General features: G+C 36.8%; 1 protein-coding gene and 1 non-coding gene across 13 annotated transcripts in view; both read left to right on the forward strand.

Moving 5' to 3' along the window:
• Positions 1-18,948, forward strand: part of CDIN1 (CDAN1 interacting nuclease 1) — a 224,746-nt gene that overhangs the window by 42,174 nt on the left and 163,624 nt on the right. For 10 of the 12 annotated variants that reach the window (XR_012507614.1, XR_012507613.1, XR_012507615.1 and 7 more), the window contains exons 2-4: positions 7,849-7,894; positions 8,786-8,850; positions 16,797-16,857. Coding sequence is in view for 7 of the 12 variants with exons in the window: in XM_045524163.2 (XP_045380119.1) it covers positions 7,849-7,894; positions 8,786-8,850; positions 16,797-16,857 (172 nt within the window). In the remaining 5 variants the exon portion in view is untranslated. The remainder of the gene's footprint in view (positions 1-7,848; positions 7,895-8,785; positions 8,851-16,796; positions 16,858-18,948) is intronic. The other 2 variants (XM_045524165.2, XM_010965114.3) reach the window with 1 other exon arrangement.
• Positions 2,230-2,302, forward strand: TRNAI-AAU (transfer RNA isoleucine (anticodon AAU)). Its single transcript has one exon. It is a non-coding gene; the product is annotated as a tRNA-Ile (tRNA).

Consider the following 18,948-nt stretch of genomic DNA (forward strand, 5'->3'; position numbering starts at 1 on the left):
AAAACATAAATGAGAATCAGTAGAAACTGTAGAAATAGACTTTCAGGGGCTCTAGTTACTGAAACTGCTAAATAGAATTTTTGTAATTATGATTTATTCAAAATGTTAAAGAAGATTGAAACATTTTGCAGGGAACTTATTTGAGAAAGAATCTAATAGAAAATCTACAACTGAAAAATACCATAATTTAAACTGGATGGGTTTAACTCAGTGGATGTATTTAATAACAAGTTAGACATTACTGAAGAGAGAATTAGTGAATTGGAAGATAGGTGAGAATAAAATACCTAGAATGTAACACAGAATAACAAAAAGGTGTAAAATATGAAGATAGAGTAAGAGATAGAGGATATAGTTGGGAGAGCTAACATACACTTATTTGGAGTCTCAGGTGGGAGAGAGAGAGTGCTAAAGTAAGTATGAAGAAATAATAGTTGAGAATATTCCCAAAATGTTGAAATGTGCCCAGCAACATATTTATGAAGTCCAACAAACTGTAAGCAGGAGCTTACTAAATACCAGAGTTAAAGGTTCTAATAACTAAAGTTTAAAAAAATCTTAAAACCAGGTAGAGAAATAAGACATATTATTATTATTATTATTGAAAAGAGCTGAAATTTAACATCATCAATGTCTGCACTGATGGAATTATTAAAAGAAAGCTATTCCAGATGGAAGAGTGAAAAAGGAAGGAAAGAAGGACAATGAAATGGTTCGTATGTGGATATGTCAGATTGAAGAGAAACCATATAGAACAACAGCAATGTCTTGTGAATTTTAAGATTATGTAGAATTAAAACAATATCAGTAATATCCTTTGTGTCAGGAAAGGAGAAATATAGATAGTGTTGTAAAGTTTTTGTATCTTCCAGGCTGCAATTAATCACCAGTTAATACATTTTGATAACTTGAGGGGTTATGTGGTTATATAAGATAATCAGTAATAATTTAAAAGTATACAACTTCCAAGTTGCCGGAGGAAAAATAATGAAGAATAAATACTAAGTCAGTTTAAAAGAAGAGAAAAAAGGAATGTATAGTGAGTAAGACAGTTAGCATTTAATGAGATGATAGACTTAGACCTAAATATGTTAGAACTTACATTAAATGTGCATGTTTTAGCAATAGTAATCAAATCAGTGTGGTATCTGTGCAAAAATAAACATATAAATCAGTGGAACAGATTAGAGTATCCCCAGATGGACCCTCAGATATTTGCTTTCCTCGAAGGCAACAAGATAAGTCAGTGGGTAAATGATGTGTGGCCAATTGGATATATGTACGAAAGCAACAACAACAAAATGTGACTCCTGTCTCAGTGCACAAAATTAACTCAAGACAGATCATAAGCCTAAATGAAAAGCTAACACTCTGAAGCTTTTAAAAGAAAATATGAAAATATCTTCATGACTTTGGGTAGGTAAAGATTTCTTAGAAAAGACACACAAAACACACAAAAAGTACTAATAATAAAATGAAAGGATTGCTACATTGGACTTCATCAAAATTAAAACCTCAACACTTCAAAAAACACCAGAAAGAAAATGGAAAGACAAGCCATTAACTAGAAGGTGTGACACGGATGTACAGTAGTCGGCACTCTCCTTTAGTGTTGGTTAAGAGTTTAAAATTGTTACAAATGCTTTGAAAAATTGGTTGGCAGTATCTACCAAAGCTGGAGATTTGCATGTCAGATGGCCCTGAATTCCAATTCTACATTTAAACCCATCATAAATGTGTACACAGGTGCACCAGGAGGCATCTGCACAAATGTTCACAGCAGCATTATTTCCTTTAGCAAAAGACTGGAAACAATCCAGATGTTCATTAACCACAGAATAAATAAAGGTGGCATGTACAACAGAATATACTATATGGCAATGAAAATGAATTAACCACACTCAAATTAACGTAAGTGACTCATGTAGACATATTGCTGAGTGAAAGAAGACAGATAACAAAAGAGCACACACTGTGTGGTTCCATTAAAGTTTACAAACAGGCAAAGATAACCTATAGAATTTAGGGATACACATTTGGGTGGTAAAACTATAAAGAAAAGCAAGAAAGTGATTAACATAAAGATCAGATTCATCTGTAACAAGGAGGGGGCAGTGATCAGATAGAGTGCCTTTTAGGGTCCCAGCAGTGTTCTATTTGATGGCTTAAGTGGTTACATGATTTTGTCTTATTCATGATAAAAATCATTAAAAAACAGTAATGTGAGGGGGAGGGTTTAGCTCAGTGGTAGAGCATGTGCTTAATATGCACAAGGTCCTGGGTTTAATTCCCAGTACCCCCATTAAACATTTTTTAAAATAAATAAACTTAATTATCCCCCCCAAAAAAACAAACAAAAACTATAAAGAGTAATGTGTTATGACATGGATAAATGTTAATATCTTATGTAATGAAAGCATATGCCAAGAAAGTATGTTCAAAACACTCACAGTTGTTGAAATTTTAGTTTTGTGTATAGACACATACACATACAGCCAGACATAGTAAAAACCACAGGAATGATACACACCAGATGAACACCTACAGATTTTACACAGAATATGTACCAGTTTATAATGAGGAAACTTAATTAAATGTTACGTAATAAAATTAACACCTATGAAGTGTGTTGTCCTCTGTAGAGAACGGTTTGGTTTATACCTGTGTTGTTCAGGGAGGGATTTAAAGCTGTTTTGTTTGCAATAAATAGCATTTGAGCAAAAGACACATTTGCAGTCACATAGAGACACTTCAGATGATGATGTGGTTGTTAACAAAATATACTTCAGCTGCAGGAAGAATAATGGAATAAAAATTACCCAACAGTTTTTAATCCTTGACTGTTTCCTGTAGGAGCATCATTTTTATGCAGTTAATTAAAGGAAAACTGCAATTTGAGTTTTTAAAAAAGGAATATTGTCTAAGGCTGTGGAATTTGATCAAAACTCTGGACCTCTTGTGGCCTCAATTTTCTATCAAAAGAGCAACAGTGCCTACCTTTCAGGGTTTTTTGGAGTGTAATGTAATATATGCATGCTCAACCTTAAGCAGATAATATTAACACACATTAGAAAGGCAATCAGCATTGGGATTAAGGGCTTGGGGTCTAGAGTTGGACCTGGATTTTGATTTCCAGTTCTACCACTTACCTAAGTCTTTAATTGTGTATTTTACTTAACTCCTCTTCCTTCATTTCCCCATCTTTAAGATAAGGACAATAATAGTACCTTCCTCAGAGGGTTGCTGTGAGGGTAAAATAAAGGGCACGTGTAGTGTGTAGCATCAAGTATGTGTTGTAGCTCTTGCTGTAGGTAGAGCTGTTTGGGATGTGACTTCAGCTTATCATCAGAAAGTGCCTAGGATAGTAACTGCTCTTTACGCATATACAAAACATGTAAGTATAAGTTGTAAGAAATTTTGTGATCATCAATTACTTCTAAGCTTAATGGTGCCATCTATAAAGTCACGTGTGGGAATATTTTCTATGATTAGGCGTAAAGTGTAGCCTGTATCCTTAATATGATGCTGGAAAATAGAAGAATGGGTGAGGGGGTACGATAGATACATTTTTCTCTATTTCTTGAGCTTAGTTTATATATTTTTCCTTTTTTTCTCCCCAGTAATTTCTCAGAGTGCCAGTAATCTCTCGCGATTCTTTCTACTTCACATTGTTATGTTCCTAAAAAGAACGCAAAGTTAGTAGTATTGTTGTACCAAGTCTTGCTGTCTCGTTGAATTCCATTTTGATTTTAGAGGGAAAAAATGTTCCATGTTTCAAATTTGTGTGTAGGGGTGTAGGGGGGCTGGTGAGGGAGGGTAATGCATTGCTTTTATGGAAAACCTTCCTTGGCCAGTACTCTGAATCTTTGACCACATAGAGCCAGTGTTTTATTGTACTCTTTCACTGATTAAGAGAGACTGTACCTTGTGAGGTCTGCAAGCCTAACACTTTGTAGGAGTATCCTGCTTTATCTTCCTTGGGTTGGTTTACTGCTTCCTGAATCCAGAAATAATATTTATTTTGCTTAGAGGGTTTCAAGCCCAGTAGAGTATAGACATTGATGCATCCTAGATTCTATAGCAAAAGGAGCTTGAAAGTTAAATAAAAACATTTATTTATTTATTTGTTTGTTTGTTTGTTTGTTTGTTTGTTTATGGTCTTTTTCAGAGGTTGAGCACTTGAGGAGAGGAAGCACCTATAATGTGTAGTATCTACTTCCTTAAGATTCTACTTGCTTTAAATTTTCACCTGGGAACATGAAGACGTCCCTCTTGTATGAATGCTGCATTGCATCTAAGTCTATGCTAAGTTCTGCTCTCAGTCTTTCCTGCGCCCATTCAACCCTCTGATGTTCATTTTCTCTAATATCCTTGAGGTTACTGAGAGCTGGATGGGTCTGGAGACACGTTGAGTTAAGTACTGTATGGGGAAGCGGTTTGTTGCCTGTTTATATACCTGACATTTGAAGTCTTGGATGCAGTGTTAAATGAGGGTGGATAGTACCCCATCAATATTTAAAATCTGTATGGAAAAGTCATTCACACACAGCCATTTATGATCTCTAGGCACATCAATTTCGTGACACAGTGACAGACAGAGGAACAATTTTAAGGAAGCCAAATATAGCAGCTGCCAGCTAGGAAGGGAATTAGTAAGGGTGAAAATGGACAACCCCTTCCAAGTATTGCACCCTGCACAGGTGCCATCGTGTTGGAGTGCCCTGTCTCAGAGCCCTCCCTCCGTTGTGTCTCCTGCTTCCAGGGCACTTAGAAAATAGAAACCTAGGCAGTTTACCTTCCTTCCTTCCTTTTTGGGTCAAGAAAAAAGAAGGACATGTATTCTTTCTCAAAAGGAGTATGGAAGATGCTCAGTCAATTCGTGGTCTCTTGAGCAGCTTAGCAGTGTCCTCAAGGACTCAAGCTCTTTCCATCCCCTGTCCCACCAGCCTCAGTGTGTTGGCTTCGTCCTCACACTTGTTTCCCCAACGCTGCAGTGTGACTGCTGCTGCTCCTTAAAGCCCTCTGTCACACAACTCTGACAGGGCTTTACTTAGCCATTCTAGGGGTCTCCTCGCATGCTCTTCTACTGAGACACCTGCAGGGTGAGGGGCTGAATCTGGGAGGGTAGCATGGGGGAAAAAAAAAACACAAAATGAGTTTTGAGGAGATTTTAATAATTCATCTTGGTCATTTGTGCAAATCGTGACTGTATTTTTGAATATGCAGATTAAAAGCATATATGCCAAGTGACATGTATATGCTCCAAAGCCAGGACAGTCTTGAAATAGCTGAGGATTCAGGTTATGATTTATGTCACTAGGTCCCTAAAAAAAAGTGAGTACTGGGCAGTGTTCGAATTTTTGCTTTGTGTGTGTATATGTTGAAAGTTTCCTCTCAGCCAATTCCTGGCCACTTTAATTTTGTGTTTCCATGGCATATTTCCCCATACCCATGACCTCAGGACGTTGTCACTGCTCAGTGAACACAGCTGACAGACAGACTGTGGTGTTAAGATAGCACTGTTTTAGTTACAGAGAATCGTCTCCTCTTTAACTAGAAACCATATTCCTGGGGAACCTAATGAATGTTGCCTTGATACCAACTTGTGTGGCTCCTAGCCCATCAAATCAGACACGGGGGAACTGCAGTTGGGGGCGGTGAGTCTTCAGAGCTGCACCCTCTATTGATATCATGATTGCCCCACTCTCCAGTCTTTCCCTTGGTGTCCCTTCTCAGAATTAACACACTACAAGAGTAGCAAATAGTACATATTGGAGTCAGGGTCCTGGTTGCACTGAAACTACTTTCCTGCTCTTTACATTGTGAGGCTCGTTCAGAACACTCCTCTGTAAGCTCAGCACATACAGGAAGAGATGACTGGCTGGCAGACTACTTAGCAAAGATCAGTTAGTTCTCTACAGCTTTGTCTGGTCAACCATACCCAAAGCCATTTGGGCTCAGGCCTGTCTTTCTGTTGTTACTGTGCTAAGTAAGTCAGTTTCTCTTTTTAGGTCTGGTCAGTTTTTGCCTCTAGTGTAAGTTAGAATTTTCTCCTTAAACCTTGTTGGCTGTGAGAAAATGAATTACTCTGTAGGCTCTATCTGTGATTTTTGCTAAATTGAATTCTGAACTGTTTAAAGAGTTTCCTGGCTGAAGACGTTATTGTGTCCTCAGTTTTTACATGTTCTCAACTCTTGACCAACTTTTTACTTTGAACTATTTATTCCTGGGCTTATTCCTCCAGCTGTCTGTTCATCTTCCCTTTCTGGGTGTCTACAAGTGTACTTCGGTTTTATTCAGTTTAGTTTCCTCCTCATTAGTCACTGATCCATGACTTATTACATGCATGTCTATTTCCATCCTATTGTTTGACACATAGAGACTGACATTTTGCTGACCATTAAATGGTTAACATAAATACATTTTGCTGTGCGATGAAGAGGGCTCTATTGTACATAAATATCTAACATAGTGACTTATTCAGTAGTGTATAAAGATTTGGGCTTAATTTTGCCTTTTTTTTTAGGAGATGGTTGTCAGCAATCCTACTAGGGTTTGTGATTTGCATGTGAACCTCAGGCAGGCCAGGCATAATAGGAAGTTTTTATACATAAAACTAGCTCTTTCAATGGTGCCTCCCATTTTTAAGAGACATTTTAAAAATTGGACTGTAATAGATTTATTTTATTCAATCATTTCTGAGTACTTTTGAGTTATTGAAACAGTCCTTTAGTAATTATTGGTTTTCCTTGATAAACATTTCTGACATTTTTTAAAACTTACTCTTTTGTAATCTAATAAGAGTGGAAAGGGGTTAGAAGTCAAATCTATGATAATATGCAGAAGGTGACAACACTGACAGTGAGTAGAGAAATACAGTGTCATTGTTTTTATTTCATTCTCTCCAGATTACCTATACTGAGCTTAAGTGGTTTCATTCATGAAAAGAAAAGTTTTAATTATTCACAGTGCTTAGGTGTACTATCAAAATTGAATTATTAATGCTGTAATTTGTTCAAATATCATTTAGAAGGAAAATATAGCAGACATAATGAATTGTTTTCAAGATATGATAAGGTAGATGCATCTACAGAGGGCATGTGGAAAGAATAGCAGTGGGCTATTGATTGCTTTTTAGAGAAGAAAATCCTGTTCCATTTCTAAATGTGAACAATTGAGAGAGGAAAATTCCCACTCAGGAAGAATGTTTTCCAGGTTGCTTCATTGCCAGGTGTTTGACATCGTGTGGAGTCTTGGATGAATACGGCTTACAGCAGTCTTAGGGAATGACGTCCCCAAGGACCCCAGCTTCTACTTTCGAGGCAGGGCAGCATCGGTAGGGATGTTTCAGTGGTCTCTGTGCTAGTTCAGGTGAAGAGCAAAGTTTTTTTTCCCCTGAATCTGAGAGAACTACAGAAGGGGTTACCTATCTGCTAACAAAATAAATTTCAGAATGTTGCTGATGAATGAACTGCATGTTTTCAGCTGTTTGTGGGATTTCATTCTATCCTTTGTTAATGAAAATAAACCTTGCCTCCTTTGGTCCCTTTTAACATAACCGCATGCTACAGATATGATTTATAGCCATTCTGAAGTTTAAGAAAATCCAGATCGTATGATAGTTTTGCTTCGTGACTGTCCGTATTTCCCCCTTTCTCTTTCTCTCTCTCCTTGACCTAGCAGCAGGAAGCCTTTGTTTGAGGTGTTCATCTGGAACAACTTTTCCACACTTGTTTTCATGTTCTGTTAGATTACAGGGCAGCAGGCCTACCTTTGAAGCTCCTTTCTCTTTTGTTTCTTTGCCGTGCACTCCAGTAATTAACTTTGTCCTTCTTTTATTTGTTCCAGTCAATCGCAGGCCACTCTGCTGAGCATCTTCTCCCAGGAGTACCAGGTTAGAAGTTTTCTCCTTTGTGAGGGTTGACAGGTGCCTAATTGAATGATGAATGTCCCTTTATTTCTTTGTAATTGAACTGCCAGCTCTCTGATTGGGTTGGAGGATGTTCTCCTTTCCACATCAAGCACCGCCTGCGTCTCAGTGGAGGCCTGCCAAGCCTACCCATCCATCTGTCTAATAACATCTAGCCTTTGCTTATTTGGTGGACCTGTAATAAATTATGCTAAACCATTATTATTCTGACAATAATAATTTCCCCGTGTTGCGTGGTTCCATGTGCTAAATGTTTGCTGACTTGCACTGTCAGTGCCGCTTTCCATTGCTGACAGAGATGATGATAAATGACCATTGCTGGAGTGGCAGAAGGCAAGAGAGGCAGAAAATGGAGTCATTTATCATGAGATGACAGGTGTCAGTCAAGTGGCAAGTCTCTATGGAATTACTTTTTGTAGTTTTCAAATAAGTTGTTTTTAAGCAATGTTCTTCCTGGTTAAAAATGGCAATTGGATTGTAAAACTAGAGTGCAGGAGACTTAGATGGAATTGAATTGAGAGGAAATTAATACAAAGGTCGAAAGAGGGAACAAGTTTTCCTTTGCCCTCTACAACCCTAAGCAAACTTATTTAGATTCAATTACTATGACCCTGTTGGCTTTTACATACATACTGTATCTTGTGGTACAGTCTGGAGACATCCCAGCCACGCAGTAGAGATTGAAATGCATAGGTTCATAGCGTAGAAGGGAAAAAAGATCTACCACCACCCAGATCCCCAAACTATTGTTTGACTTGCCCTGTGTGTTAGACATTGGGATGGAGAAATATGTCATTTTTGTTCTTGAACCTGATCTGTGACACAACATAAAGATCTTTTTATATTTTATTTCAGAAACATATTAAGAGAACACATGCCAAACATCATACTTCGGAAGCGATTGAAAGTTATTACCAGAGGTATGACCTGCCTGCCCCACTAGAGGGTATCATAGTACCTATTAATTGTAACAATAATTATGAATAAATTAGGTTAATAAAATGATTTCCTATATAACATTCCAAGGCATCTTGATTTAAGTCTGTTGTTTAAGACTTCAAGTATATTTTTAAATGATTTCACAAATACTTGGTTATATAGATTTAAAGGACATAGTGAAACTCTTGATTTACATGTGTGAAGTCTTTATAGGTAAGAAACTCAGTTGGGGACTTGAGACTTCTTGTAAGTGCATATTTTGTATAGATACATATGTTCATGCATATGTACATCTACATGTATATGTGAAAGTTCTCAAATCAATTTTTCTTATTTTGATCAGTAAGTTGAAAAACCTATTAGAAAATAAGATTGAATTTTGGTACAGTTGTATTTTGCATCATAGGTATTGGGTTAGCCATCTTAGAAAGGAAAAAAAGATACATATGAAGTAAGGACATATGGACATATAATGTAAAACTGTCAAATTTTAAGAGGGTTTTATATTTGAAAAGGAAGGTTTTAGGTATTGAATCAATAACATGTTGTCCAGGAGATATTTTAATTTCAACCTAATAAGTAGTTTCCAACCTCTTGTTCTGAAACAAAAAGAATCTTAGCTCCTTTTTGACAAAAATTTTACAAATTTCGTTTTTGTACTATGAGTGAGTCACTTACGGTAAATGGTACTGGTTTGCATTAGAAATTGTTGGTTGCTTTCTTAACTATTTCAAGGGCATATTGGAAAGGAAAACTGAAATATGCCCTTAAAGTATCACATTTAAGATTGACAGAGCAATCTTTCTGTGGTGAGAATGACACCACTGATTTTAGACGAATGGTTTTTATGCATGAAAATTTTACGAATTAAATGAATGTACAGATAGAATGTTAGTATCATGTTTTTGTAAAGTCATTTTTTTAAGAATTGAGAAGTATTTATTGAAAAGTTTTTGAAGTTAGATTTTTAATGGTAAAAGGTATGTTCTGTTAAAGAAGTATACGTACATACATACCACACACACACACACACACACACACACACTCTTTTATGGCTAGGAGAGTTACTTTCTAAGAAGTCTTTGTAAAATTTGAATTGGTTTATTCGAAAGTTATAATCTCCTCAGTGAAATCAATATTTAAATTAAAGTTATCGTCTAAATCATGAGTATAAAATTAAGAATGGCCTATGAAGTGCTGTGAAGCCAACAACTGCTTTGGCATCCAGACCCTCCAAAGAAAGACTGAAAAATGATTCACATGTCAAAAAATACATTCTTGTTGTTAAAATTTATAGTCTTAGGCTTTTCATATGAAAGTATGGTTCAATATCCAGATTTTGAGGCTCTATAAACATGAGCAAAGGAAAACTGAGCATTTTTTCTAGAAATTTGGAGATCTACTAACAGGCCATGGGGCATCCTTCTGATAATCATTTTTTTAATTGTAAAAAGGCCATTTTAATTAGATGATTTCTAAGATCTCTAAGTACTACTTGTAAAAATTTTAGTTTCATTCAAAAGTATATTTAATTACTGAAGGATGAACATACTTTATTGGATTGTCTAGGTAGTTTGGCCAGAAATACAAATCTTTCCTTTAAGTATGGTTACTCGATGAATGGTTGAGTGGGTAATAATAAAAATACAGAAATAATATTTGTATGTCTTTACATTTAGTTAAATGTGAGAATCCCAATCATTTCAAGGAGTCCCGACAATTTGAAACAAAACCGAAGTTAGGCTGCAATGGGCAGATTAATAGGAAAGCAGTCTGACTAGTTTCTTACTTTACCACCCTGCTTCCTGACTTTTCTGCCCTGCACTTGGCGCTTGGAGACGGGCTGTTGTTACCTTTCAGATGGATTGATCTCATAGGCCACTTGTTCTAAATATGCAGGTTGAATGTCCCTGCATTCTCCAGGGTAAATTGGCCTTAAAAGGTTTTTGTTTTCCAGCTGATAAGAATAAAGGCAAATTATATCAAAACATGTTTAAGCAGTTTGACAATCTTAACAATTTCTTCATATTTTTCTTTTATAAAAGTAATACTTGCCTTTTGTGAAAATTAAGTACATTTGTAATGCTCTAAAAAAGAAATGAATGGATTGCCCATAATTGTGGCAGCTGTAGATAACCACTGTGGTATTTTTCATTCCAGTCTTTTGTCAAAGCCATTTTTATGTAGATGAGGTCATACTGTATATGCAACTGTGAATTCTGAATTTTATACTTGGAAAAATGTATATGACATAATATTTTGTAGAAAGCTTTTTGTAAACATTTTGATTGCATAACTTCATCATATGAAGATATACCTCACTGAATTATTCCTCTGTTGAACATATATGTTTCCAATATTCTGATATTATAAATGATACTGTGATAAATATTTTGGTGCATGAGTCTTTGCATTTTAGATTAATTTCTTAATATTTCTATAAATGTAATTACTGGTACAAACAATGAACATTTTAAGATTTTATGTTGTCAAATTACTGTCTAGAAAGGTGATAATGGTTACATTTCTACTAGCAATTTCAGAGAATTTCTGTGTTTCTGCATTCTTGCTAGCATTGAGATGATCTCAGTTCCGAATTTGAAGTCTGTATTTAAGACCATACATTCCACAATGTGTTTCCACCGTGGTTAACTGAAACTTCAAAGTATCCAAATAGCAGTAGAAAATGTTTTTTTGAATTATTGAGGAAATTCCGTCACTTCTTCGTGTTGTGCGTGTGTAGACACAGCTTGAGTGTTCATATTGAAAGCAACTCACTATTCTTTCCCACTGTACTAATGGCCTTTTATTTCTAAACAGGAAGCATACTTGGTAAAATTTATTTAGATGTATCTGAATCGGTGCACATGGGCAAACACACACACACACACACACACACACACACACACTGACATTTGCAAGTTTCCTCATCACTAGTAAAATTTAGAAATACTGTCTCTCATCTCCTCCCTTTTCTCAGCCCACACTGTCTGAGGGGCCAATTTTATTGGCTTTGGAGAATCAGACCAGTTGAATTTCATTTAGATGTTCACATGGAAAAAAGTTTAGTTCATTTATGTTATTGGCATTACATGATAAAAATAGTATCTGAAAATTTGAACCACTTTTTTGTTTAATTTGCACCATTTACTTTGCGTTCACTATGTCCCGTCTCCTATGCTAGGAACCAAGTATAAAAACCACAGTACCTGTCCTCAGCTGCTCTGTTCAGTGAGAAAGTAGCTGCCTACTTGGAGATGTGTTCCAGAGATTTTTGAGGTAGAATCAACAAAGGTGATATTCAGATGTAAGCTTAGTGAAGAATTTTGGTAGGTTTTTGAAGTTGTTATGGAAATATTAAGAATTTAATAACTTTGTCTTGTATTTAAAATCAGTATATATTATTTTTAATCTTAGTTATTAATGGATCTTTCATACTGAAAAAAAGTTATAAAATGAACCTTCTATGAAGATCTTTAAAGGATGGTTTCACCACCAGATACACATTTGTTAGCCCTCCTGTGGCAAAGCTTGGAGGATGACATACAGGGTCTGCAAAGTTTTAATTTTCAAGTAGGCATCAGGAAGATAGAACAGTTCAACCTCATGTAGTGTTCAGGATTACATCTTTATATCCCAGTTACAATTCACACCTTTGCTAAGGCTCTGTTGGATGAAGGTTCAACATTGATTTGTGTAGCCCTGCCCCAAGGAGGGAGAAACAAACCATTTTATAACCATGTGAATAGTCTGTGCTATAAGTTTGCACAAGATGCTCTGAGGATGGAGAGAAGGGTCGCATTAGGAATTTCTGATTTATGTCCTTAGTGAATATTTTCTGTAGTAGCATGCTCCTTTGATTGTGTATCTAAAAATTTGAGTAAACCTGATCTGTCACTTGAAATGGGGGACAATTAAAGTTCCCAGAAAGGACAAATTTAACTTCAAATTAATTTAAATTTAATTTCTTTTCCCTAGTGCTTCTGAATTGTTATAAGGTATAGTTGGGAAACGAATACATTCAGAAGCAGCTCTACCCTTTCCAACATATGAGGACACCTCAGTAGGCTTTGGGAGATCAGCGTTCCATTTCAGAGATTTATTGCCTACCAGCTAAGAAAGCCCAGATGAGTTCCATCAGTGCTCTGGGGTTTGGTTTCTGTATTTGACCAACTGGGAAGTCTTATCAAATCCATAACTGGGAATTTCTACTGTCTTAAGTATGAGCATGCTTCAGATATTATATAGAGACATAGTAGGTTATTGTTGTTTGACCATCTTCTGTGTCTTTAAACTTAATAGATGTGTTCTATTGGTCACTACCAGGGTAATGATTGATGCAGCGTTTTTATGAAACCATAGAATTGAACTCAAAACAACAGTTTTCTGACATAGGCTGTGGTCTGGACCTAGCTACTCTCCTGTTCTTTCCAGTCAGCCTCTGAGGAGAGACTCTGCTCTGGTCACGCTAGAGCTTCTCCCAGCTCTCAGGTACCCCGGCACGTATGTTGCTGACATTGGCACTTACTGTTCTCTTCCTGGGAATGTTCCTCCTCCCGTGGTTTCCTGCTTTCTTCCTACAGGTCTCTGCTCAACTGTCACTTCCTTAGAGAGGGGGCTTCCTGCCCAGCCCATCTGATTTATAGTTTATCATGGCATATGTCATTATATCGTATATTTAATTCTCTGTCTTTTTCTTATCCATCTCTAATCTCTGTGATGGCAGGAACCAAGGAAGTTTTGTTCCTTGCTGCTTCTTCAGAACCTGGAATAAGGCCTGACACATAGTTAGCTCTCAAAAATATTTGCAGAATAAATGAATGTCAAGTACAGAATTGTAAAGACATCCTATTATCTGTATAGGCTTAAATACTCCCACCCAGAATCCTTAGTGGACGTGCACTCTGGTTAGTTGGTCTGACTCGACAGAGCTGATTGGTTATTCCATGAGCAGACCTCTCAAGTTCAGTGGAAAAGCTGTAAGTTGACTTGAAGGTCTTAGCTGACCTGCTTCCCAGGGATCTTTCTCTAAACCACACTTGCCTTGTTTGTTTTTATTTTTGTTGTATTTTTCCAGTGGTCCTAAAAATACTTATTTCCCAGTTAGATTCCTAAACAATTTATTCAAGAAAGAGCCCATAAATGGAAAATGGATTTGCTAGAATTACTTTGAAGTTATAATGATCCTGAGACTTTTCCCTACCTTCAATAATTTGATTTTATTCCATTTTGTTTATTGGAAGTCATACATCTTTATAATCATACCTATGAAATAATATAATTTAGTATTTGCTTCTGGCAGTTATAAGGAAGACCTCATCTGTTGACTTTGATTTTTACTATCAAGAAAATGTTGTTAGTTTGTTCAGTCAAAGAGTTACTGTGGAAGAAATGTTCATACCTAGTTCTATTTTTGCCTAATATGGCTTTTTTTTATGATGCCAACTTTATTTTGTGCATTTGTGTCAGAATATTTAGTTTACAAGTTTCAGGGCTCCCTCAAATTGTATAATTTGCTTTGAGAAGCTCACTTAAAATGTAATTTTTTAAATTAAAATTGCATTCAACATCAAACTTACCTTAGGTAACTTTGGACAACTTATATCTGTGGACAAAGCTAATAGTGGTTTTTTAAACAGCACCTTGCCTGAACATGACTTTAAAGAAATTAAAAATATATTGAAAAAATGTATCTGACCCCTTATCTGATTACTTTAATTGCACCATTAAAATATTTGACTTAAATTATTGGGCCATTCCAGTCGGTGTACTGTTCTAATTTCTCATTGTGTAGGCTGATTTGCCTGTCAGTCTGCATGTCTTGTTCACTGGTCTTATTTTTGTGCAGTAACTAAAGGTAAAGGACTAGATGCACTGCTGTGTAGAGATTCCACGTGACTGTACCCTGTTGCACTTAATCAAATAGCATGTGGGGATTTATAATCTTTACAAGCCTACATTGTTTCACAAAATAAATATCTCATGTCAAATGCTATATAAGCATCTCAGTTATTTCTGCTTAATCCTGTTTAGGTAATAGGGACAGAATAAACTGTGTGTACAGGGCACCTGAGCCCTTAGCTGCCAATAGCAGCTTGTTTCTGGGCTGATCACTGGACCCGTCCTAAGGGTCCAAGGTAGTCCTCACCACACCCAGATGTAAGGTAGGCACTGTTCTCAGTTCATATTTTAAAAATAAAGTCCTGCTCCTGAGCTGGAATTTACACCAACTGCCTACTAATCCTAACTTGGGGCCCCCTCCAGTTATTAGGGACCGAAGCAGTTAGACGTGGCCCTTGTGCGTACGTGCCCTTCAGCACATGCTGCCCTTGGACCCAGAACTGCTGCACGTTGCACCTACGCCCAGGAGAGATCGTTTTGCCTAGATCTGGACTACGAAGGAGTGATTGTGCATTTATTTAGGTGCCTCTGCTGTGCCCCTCGAGGCACAAAACCTAACTCACCTTCACAAAACCCTGATATTGCGAGCTCTCTGGGCCACAGCCAAATAAGCAGTTGGCCCTAAATGGCAGTTTTTCTAAGTAAGCCACGAATATACCCTTAAATCGTCGAGGCCACAGCCAGATTCTCATCTCCCCTCCCTGCAGACACCATCCTCGCAGCGGTTAACTGAACGATGTCTCCCTAAGGCACTTCAGCCCTGGCTCTGACGGCAGAGCCCTGAGTCCTTACAGGCCCTGCTCCCCGGCAGTCCGGTGCAGCCGTGGCGCTTGCGGTTAAAAGGGCTGCTGCTGCAGGGAGCAGGGCTCAAAGACAGCGTGTTACTGTTACAAATTACTTAATTACTCTTTTTTTTAAAGAAAAACATGTGTATAATATAGTCATCTACTATAAACCAGGAACTGTGCTGGGCATAATAAATTGAATAAAGTGAAAATTTTCTACCCTCATGAGGCTTTCAACCTGGGGATGGGTTTGACGTGGACAAGGAACTCATCAAACACAATATTCTGGGTGAAATGATGGAGAGATGATCAGGGTGCTCCTCGGTTGCGTATGAGGGACACTTAACATACACCCGGATCGTGGGGAATTGAATAAAGTGATGTATAAGCTGAATCATGAGTTATCTAGGTGAAGGGTCAGAATGGGGAACACTGACTAGAGGTGAGGCTGGCCAAATGGGTAGGTAGGAGCCAGAGTATGAAGAACCTTACAAGAATTTTTAAGTGGTTATAATTTAATCTTGAGATTTGATGTGGAGCTTTTGAAGTGTTTTAGGAAGGATAATGGTATGTTCAAAATTTTTTTTTTTAAATCACTCGGGCTTCCATGTCTGGGATGGATTTGGAGAGTTTTTTTTGTTTATTTGTTTTTGTTCTTTTAGTAGGGTTGGAGGATGGGGAGAGCTGGAGGTTATGACAAATCCAGATAAGACAGTGGCTTGTATTGCCTGTTAAAGGTGTGCTGACCCACTGATGAAAAGTCTCTTCCATTTTTTTCTTAATACGATGTCAACCTATGTTGACCAGTTCAATACCAGTTCAATCCTATGAACTGAAAGTAAATAACAGGTGATATGGGTGCATGGACGCTTTTTTCTCAGACTTTCAGGGTAAACATATTTCCTGTCAACAAAGTGGTTGTGGTATAGATAAAGCCAGGGAGATAGGGTTAGTTCTTTTCAAAATTACCTCCATGCTCACTTTGCATGTTAGGAGGGGAAAAAAAGGGAAACCGATGCGCGATACCTCCTGCCCCCAACCTCAGTTAGTTGCCAGTGGTTTTGAGGTAAGTTGTTTTTGTTATTCTTTTCCCTTCAGTGCTTTCCTATGACAGTAGCGTACTTTAACTAGAGCTGAGCGTGGCGTTTGCCCAGGAGAAACGTGTACACACAAGGGATGCTGACAAGTCTATGCTGGTCTTTTCTTGTCACTGCATTACCACTTGGCTCTGTCTTGTCTAGGTATCTGAATGGAGTGGGGGAAAATGGAGCTGCCCCAGTGCTCCTGGAACTAGCCAATGAGGTAATGTTATTGTTATTATTTCATTTAAACCTACATAAAACCTAAGGGGCCAATCTGGAGAAGCTTTGCTTAAAATTATAATTAACTTTAAAAAAAAAAGATTTTGAAGTGCATTAGACATTTAAATTGCTCCCTGGTCTCTTTGTACTTTTAATAATTGGACAAAGAACTTTGTATATTAATAAATCAGTTAACATAATTAGTCTGGTTCTTTTAAAGTGAATGTGTAAACAGCTTCTTGGTTTCTTATTTTGTGGGAAATTTCAGCCAAACAGCTCAGGACATGCTCTTCTTCAGATGTGTTGTCTTAGTTTAGTGTGAGAAATACCTGTGTCAAGTAAAGAGATGTTTGCCAAGAGAATCTTTGCTAACTGTTATAAAAATGAGGAGGGAAATTGTATACCTAAAGATGTAACATTTACTTGATTCATTTCTTTGTTGTTGTTGGCAAACTTTTATTATAATAAAAGATACATGCCTTATAGAGAAGTCTTTATATACAGAAGCATATTGTTCTTAATAACACCAAGTATGAAGTGATTTATTGAACTTATTTGTTAACTCTTATCTGCGTCTGTTTGGGGAAACAAATAATAGTCTTCCATTTAAAAAAGGAAACCCTTAAGATTTCCCGTGAATGAAGAAGCTGTAAAAAGTTCATAATAGTTGCAGAGAGCATACCGAAAAAATAAAATATTTAATTCCTAAACTTTAAAATATTTATCCACTGTAATAAGAGCAATACAATATTTAGTCTGACTTGGAACTGCTTATGCAAACCTCACAGGGATGGAATGAAATGTACACTGTTTTTGTGTTGCATTATAATGGAAAACATAGAAGCAAGGCAGAAAATGTGTGTTTGCATTAAAGATGACTCGGTACTGTGAGCATTAAGTGTTGCAGGAGCAGCAAGTTCTACATGTTATATTAGCAAGGAAGAATGGCTCTGCTCACAGCTTCTGTCTGCTGTACACCACTACAGTCAGCAAATGAGCAATTACCCATCACTTACTAGAAGGTTTTAATAGTCTAGGCAGTGTCGACACAATCTGATAGGAGAGTTAACATACAGAAAGGATTTCTCCCCTCCTCCTAGCAAAACTTGTGTTTTATTCTTTTTTTTTTTTTTTTTTTTGCCCCCTAGAGCAAGGTGGTTTTGAAATGTCTCCAGACTTGTTTTCTATGAGTCGATTCTGTTAGCAACCTGAAGTATCTGAGCTGTAACTAATTTGGAATTTAGTGAAGGTCCTTTAAGAAAAAGAAGAGTGTCCTTTATGGGGGAAAAAAACATTCTTGATAGAGCGTCTAGAAAAAGTGTGATGCAAATGTGGTAGTCATTTTTATAGATGATGATATTGATGGCATAAGTTTTATATAGTAGCAATTTATATTCATTTGAATTTTTAATGGATATTTCTGTTGAGCTTAGCTTCTTTAGCTGACCTCAACTTCCATCCTCGTAAGATGGAAAATTTTAACCCACTGACACATTTTCTCCTGTATCAATAAACCTGTTATTTACCATGCCTATGTAGCAATATTTAACCAAAGAAAAGAAATAGTTATTTAAAGTGTTTTCTCTCCTTTGGCTGCAGATTAGTGCAGAGATAATAGCAGTTTCTGAGAGATTGCTAATGCATTAGGGAAATTTGGGAATGACTGGTACCAGATCATGGCTTCTAAATAGCCAAGCTGCCATTTTTATGTTAGTTAATACCTAAATGACATATGCTTGCATCTGGTGACAGTTGATGTGATGGTAATGCTTTATGAGTCAATATATATTTAATCAGTGGAAACTGTAAAAACTGATGAGAAATATATAACATTGGTACATTACAGTGTGCAGCAGCTCTCAAACAAGAACACTGTATTATTGTTGATTTGGTGGATAGGGACTCTGTGGTCCTCATTGATTTTATAAATGTCTTAATACTAATTTTCCTATTTCAAGGCTAAAAACAAACATTTTAGGAAATCTTACTTTATTAGTAATTATAAGATCAGTCATTCTGTTCTCTCCACACAAATATTTTCAAGTGAGATTTGAAGCACTATGAATTTTACTTACATGCTAAATTCTGACAT

Source organism: Camelus bactrianus, chromosome 6, assembly GCF_048773025.1.
Source record: "Camelus bactrianus isolate YW-2024 breed Bactrian camel chromosome 6, ASM4877302v1, whole genome shotgun sequence".
NCBI classification, from domain to species: domain Eukaryota; kingdom Metazoa; phylum Chordata; class Mammalia; order Artiodactyla; family Camelidae; genus Camelus; species Camelus bactrianus.